This window comes from Capricornis sumatraensis, chromosome 9 (genome assembly GCF_032405125.1).
Source record: "Capricornis sumatraensis isolate serow.1 chromosome 9, serow.2, whole genome shotgun sequence".
Taxonomy (NCBI): Eukaryota; Metazoa; Chordata; class Mammalia; order Artiodactyla; family Bovidae; genus Capricornis; species Capricornis sumatraensis.
The window spans coordinates 23,041,124-23,047,208 of record NC_091077.1 but is presented as its reverse complement, the minus strand read 5'-3'; the positions used below and the strand labels follow the sequence as shown (position 1 = coordinate 23,047,208).

Below are 6,085 nucleotides of genomic sequence, written 5' to 3'. Positions count from 1 at the left end.
AATAATAAGTTACTTTTCAAATACATAAAAATATCCTTGGCATTGGCAGACATTCTGAATTTGTCTGTTAACCCAAGCTATGGCTGGAAAATACTACCACTCTACTATCTTAAAAATAATGTGTTAAAGGAAAATCTATAGTGATATATATATGGGGAGGACTCGAGTTTGAATTTGTTCTAGTAACTGTGGTCCCAAGGCAGATCTGGTGTGCAAAGCGGAGACTGGTATCCAGGCACAACATCCACAGCTGAGGAAACTATGCATCTGCAGGGATTAAATAAAAGGAAGCATGATTCAGGCTGTCTCATTGCTCAGAGTACAGGAACAAAACCTCTGGGTTAGCAGCAGCAGCAGCGTGCTATGGGCTGGCAACGGCCTGCAGAATCACGAGATGGTTCTGCCCACTCCTTCTTCCAGGACTTTCAGTAGACTTCAACCAGGTCAATACAAAGGCTACACTGCTGAAACTTGTTCATTTTCTGAAAACCAGAGAAACACAGTTAAGTGGTAGATCCACATATTAATAAAGATCAACTAACAATCTAGTTATCCCTTAGAAAATTAGTCAATTTCAACAAAGAAATCTTCTCAAATATCCCATCAGAGGCCAGATTTTACTGTAATGTCGTTTTTGAGTTCTGACCACATTGAAGACTGACAATCAATTGGAATTCCAAAGTGCTTTGTAACCACTTTATTACTACAGTTTAAAAGGATAAAATTCATTTATTGCCAACTTTGTCAAGTCAGTCAAGTTTTGCTAATAAGAGGAACTCTATCAAACAGCATGACTTCAGATAATTTGACATTGTGATACCTGCAGTTTCAAGTGCCCAAGCATTAATATATAATACAACTCCACCAATGTCATGTGTCTTTTAAAATTATCCCTTTTGGCTGAGCTGCCATCTGAAATATAAGAATACTCCATTTGAGCTGGAAAAAGGGTATCGGGCACAGAGAAACAACAAGCTTATTCTCTCTGTTTACAAAAACACACCGTCATATTTAGGCTTTTCTCTTTTTTTAAACAGAGATTTCTAAAGCAGTGAAGAAAACATTTCTGGTTACATGAATACCAGAGTAAAGATCATTCAAAGTGTTAAGCAATTTATTTAAGAGCTATTAAGGTAGTTTGTCAACATACCATCTGCTTCACTATCTGCATCAGTCACATCTGGTTTATGCCTCTGAGGCTGAATTACAATCTTCGATGGAACACAGGCCACAGGGCTGCTACTGAGAGAAGCTGGTGGCAGTCTAGAGAGGCTGTTATGCATCATCTTTGACCTCTGCACCGCCACACTATACTCTGGAGGTTTTAGGTGGAGGTGGGGTCCTTCCTTTAGGTCCGCTAAAGAAATCCCCATGTATCCTGGAGGAGTGGGAGGTGGCTCCCTATACCTATCTTCCTTCTTGGGTGAGGTGACACAGTACACTGGCATGAAAAATAAGCAATGGAAACGTTAATGAAAAACAGAAGAAATGAAAATAAAAAACACAAAACTTATTACAATGATAAAACAGAACTTAAAAAACTGACAAAATGAATATATTTGAACACAATGGCAGTAGATTAAAAACTTTTTAATAAGCTTAATAAACTTGATACTTAAATGTGTTTAAAATACATAAATTACACTGGGTTTTACAAACATTAAACATCGAGACAGTTGAAAGCGATGACCCTGACGACAAACTTCTTCCTTTCACAGGTCGCCTGCAAATCACAGAGTGCGTGACAGACTCCTCAGGACACCAGCCCCAAAGGGAGTCAGAAACACTTACGAATTCATCCTGAATATCTAAAGTGCATTTAATGGGGAGATGTTCAGAGAAATGACATTTAGGCCCTCTACTTAAGTGCTATTTTTCCCTTTCTCTGACATGAAACACAGTTTCCTGGCACTCCAGGGTAGACAAGTTGTCATTGCTGGCATATAAATAACTTTAGAAAGGAACTGATTCCTTCTAGGACCTTATTCCTAACCTCTGCTTTGTGCGTAAGTGAAGAAGAAAAACCATAATTTTAGGAAATCTACTTTAAGTTAACTTTCTCTGATTTTCTCAGTGGGCATTAAAAATAATAGTGACTTAAAATCTTTTCCTCTACGTTTGTACACCCTCAGTCTAAAGCAAAGCTTCAAAAGCACCAGAAATAGGTTAAACAGGAAGGTTTCATGAAATTAAGACCAATCCATAAGACTCATAGGACCAGTAACTCTGAATGTCTTGATGATATCAGTAACTTTTAAAATACAAACACTATCTATATATGGGGAAAGAAATGGCTGCCCACTCCAGTATTCTTGCCTGGAGAATTCCAAGGATAGAGGAGCCTGGTGAAGAGTCGAAAATAACTGAGCGACTAACACAAATCTATATGCAATAAGAAGAGACTAAATTCAAATGGATCATTAAAATCCTCCCTACAGAGAATCAAGTTTATCCATGCTGAAATTTCTACAACTCTACCAGTAAAATCTGCAGATAATATCAAAGTCAGAAGGATTTCCATTCCCATCTGAGGAGAATGGAGTGAGGAGAGGGTAGAGAGGTTGTTAAGAGAACACAAGCATGAAGAACATTAAGAGATTTGCCCAGAGTCAACTAGAAATGAACAACAAAAGAACACAAAAAAACATTTTAAATCTATTTTCCCAAATGGATAAGAGAAAGATTTTACATCCATGCACACACATGCTTGCATATCAGTACAGTGGTTACCTAAAAGGCTTTAATTAAAAAAAACCCTTGGAAAAATGAATGAACTAAAAACCCAATGTATAATGAAACAAGCAAAAAAATATGCTATAAAAACCACATCTTTTACATTTAGTAATTTAAATTGATACCATGAATATGATATAAGAGTAAGAGTTGATTATAATATTGATTCAAAACAGTCACTTCACACAAAAGAAAACCAGGTGCTATTATGTCCCAGGACTTACATAATTCAAGAAAGAAAGGGGAAAATGTATTTGATAGGCAAATACTACAAGAATACACCAAGAAAGCTGTGTGCAGTTACAACAGAATCCACCACAGAAGTTGGCACAGGCATAATATGCACTAAGCAGGTATAATGAAAAATGTTTTGGACTTCTTTCTTTGCTTTTGTTGGCCACGCTGCGCAGCATGCGTGATCTAAATTCCCTGACCAGGGATCGAAACTGTGGTCCTTGCAGTGGAAGCTCAGAGTGTTGACCACTAGACTGCCAGGGAAGTCCCTGCTTCAGACTTCTTTATCACACATTTTCCCTCACCTGTAATACCTAAAAGTTTTATCAGATTCAAAGCTTCTAACCATGTATGCAAAGCAAGAGGGGTTCAACAATTTAAGAGGTAGCAAAGAGAATAATCCCTTTATTACTACTGCATAGTAATGTAATATTTCTTAATGAAACCAAAAAGATCCCAAAAGCAAAACCAGACATATAAACCTGTCTCCCTAATTAAATTACTTCATGTCACCCTTTTCATTTTAAATGGCTTGACTATCTGCCCCAAAGCCCTTGAGAAATCATAAACTTTTTGAAAATAATTTGCATATGGAGGGAGGAAAGAGAGAGTAGAATAAGAGAAAGGAATTTTGCAAGAATAAAGTTCTGGGCCAAGGTCATGGTTTACCACTTAAATTCTAGATGCCACACATATGACAAAGAACACATAACTTACCAATCAAGCCCTTTTCTGTACTTGAAGTAACAGTTTTATAAACTGGATCGATGCCCTCTTTGTGGTCCAAGCCTTCAGATGATTCAGCTGGGGTGTTCTCCAGCACTCTCCGTTTAACTGTCCCATAGTTTGGTTCATATGTGTCAGACAGAGAACTAGAGGAAGCCCAACTCTGTCTCATCTGATTAGTCTCTAGGCTTCCTTTACACTGACCACAAGTTCGAGAACAGCCTTTGGGACAGCTGTAGTGCTCACAGTCAGTGGGTTCAACTTCAGCTATGGGACCATCCAAATGGGTAGGTCGGTAAGAGTTCAAAAACTCCCAGCCTTTGGGGTTTGGAAGACTTTGGAAGTTGTCATGGGAACTGCTTGAGCAGGAAGTCCAACTTCCACGACCACTATCAGCTGTTTCTATAATGATGTGCTCATGAGAAATCTCTTCACTGCTCACAGAAGATGAGACAGCTACACTCTTGTTGATTAGAGATGGCTTTGAGAGTGTCCACCTAAAATCAGAGACACAATTAAAAGTAATTTACTGGCTTAAAGGAAAAACTGCCTTCTATCAACTGCCAACAAGAGACTACAGAACACAGATCACAAGTCCTTAATGGCCACATAACCTTGTGAAAAAAATGTCACTGTAATCAATCATCACTGAACTTCTACTGGCATTAATGTTTATACTTAGCTAGAAACTCAAATACTTAGCAAGGTTTCCTCAGCATTCTTCTTGAACAAAATTCAGTATACATTTTCATTCTGGGTCACACAATGCTAGATTCTCTCTATGCACACAGAATTAAGAATTTCAATTACAGGAACCATGTTTTATTTTTCAGCATGTCTCTGAGGTACCAAGTAAACAGCAACTTCCCCAATTACCTACTACTAAATGAGTTCTATCATTTCTAGCAAGGGTTCTCAAACTTACATTCATGGGCCAAATCCAGTCAAGACTGTTTTATTACGGTCTTGGGCAAAGCATGGGGTTTTTTCTTACATTTTTAAACAGTTTAAACAAAATAGAACAAAATACTCCAAAGATTTTGAGACAGGGACTGTCTGCAGTCTGCAAAGCCTAAAATTTGTACTCCTTTAAATGGGCCTTTACCCGCTCATCCCGGATAAGGTTTGTGAAGTCCTGATATTTGGTACAGAGGATAGACCAGGATCTGCAAAGTGGAGTCCGGGGGTAAATCTGGGCCTCAATACCTGCTTTTGCATATAAAGTTTTACTGGGACACAGTAAAACTGTTTGTTTACAAACTGTCAAAGGCTATTGTGATCCAACAAGAGCAAGGTTGAACAACTGCAACAGAGACCTTACCACCTGCTACGTCTAATGTATTTACTAACTTTTACAGAAAAAGTTTGCTGATTCCTGGTCTAGATAACCACAGTTTAGAAACCTTACAAATATGATAACGCTTTACTATTTAAAGTATACCAGATTTAACAATATCAATTTACAGTCGACTTTCTCAATGCTTTCTGAAGACTTCCATTTTGTTTGATTCGAAATAGAAATTTAGAGTTCACTTTTTTTTGGGGGGATTGCCTTTTCATAGCTGGTAATTCTTATGCTCCAAATCACACTTCGCAATAACAGGGATCAAGGACTAGTCCTACTCTCCCAATCTGTCCACAGTGTGTATAGCACTTTGAGGGTACTTCCCATTACACACTCTGTTTCCGAGCAGTCTCTAACCTTACAGCCAGAATGCAAGACACTTCCTACATACCAATAGCATCTTCACGTGGAATTCTTGTGGATCAAAAAGATATGTAAGTTATGTGATTTCGGTAACACTTAAAAAATGAGCACCAACACATCTTTCAAAACAGTACTTATTTTCATACAAGTATATATAAGATATCCCCTTTGGCGGGGGCGTCCAAGGTCAAATTAGGGAGCACTACTTGCTGTGGCCACTTGGCTTGAGTTTCGTGATGTGAACACAGGCAAGGATGTTTACCCAGGGCCAAGCTGACTATGGTCTCCTATCCCTGAGGAGTGCTCTGTCTTTTCCAATGCTCCAGTGGATTCAGGGACTGCCACAGCCTGGGAGGAATACCGTTCATCCTGTAGAGCTGTAGACATGGAGTCAACAGAACAGTTGCTCACAATGCTGGACCGGGAAGAAATCTCACTGTGGCTGGAGTCAGACAAGTTGTCAGATTTAGCTGATGGTATAAGTGTATAACCTGAATGAGAGAAGACAGCTGATCAGACTACAGAACAACTGAACTGGAGTGGGGAGGGTCAGGGAGAGGATTAAAAAAACATAAAAAAGAACAAAAAGGTAAAGTGAGAATCAGTGTCAATTTCCATCTACGCAGAAGCAATGGTGCCAATCTTCTCTCCATGTCCCCTTACATATCCATTCACCTACCTAAC

At 38.7% G+C, this 6,085-nt stretch overlaps 1 protein-coding gene across 4 annotated transcripts in view; it reads right to left on the bottom strand.

Annotated features, from left to right (window-relative positions):
• Window positions 1-378: 378 nt before the first annotated feature.
• RAPGEF6 (Rap guanine nucleotide exchange factor 6) overlaps window positions 379-6,085 on the bottom strand; it is a 208,947-nt gene continuing 203,240 nt past the window's right edge. For 2 of the 4 annotated variants that reach the window (XM_068979511.1, XM_068979509.1), the window contains 4 exons: window positions 5,664-5,892; window positions 3,685-4,190; window positions 1,151-1,441; window positions 379-482 (listed from right to left, as the gene is read on the bottom strand). In XM_068979511.1, the coding sequence (XP_068835612.1) occupies window positions 457-482; window positions 1,151-1,441; window positions 3,685-4,190; window positions 5,664-5,892 (1,052 nt within the window). In that variant the 3' untranslated portion in view covers window positions 379-456. The remainder of the gene's footprint in view (window positions 483-1,150; window positions 1,442-3,684; window positions 4,191-5,663; window positions 5,893-6,085) is intronic. The other 2 variants (XM_068979513.1, XM_068979512.1) reach the window with 1 other exon arrangement.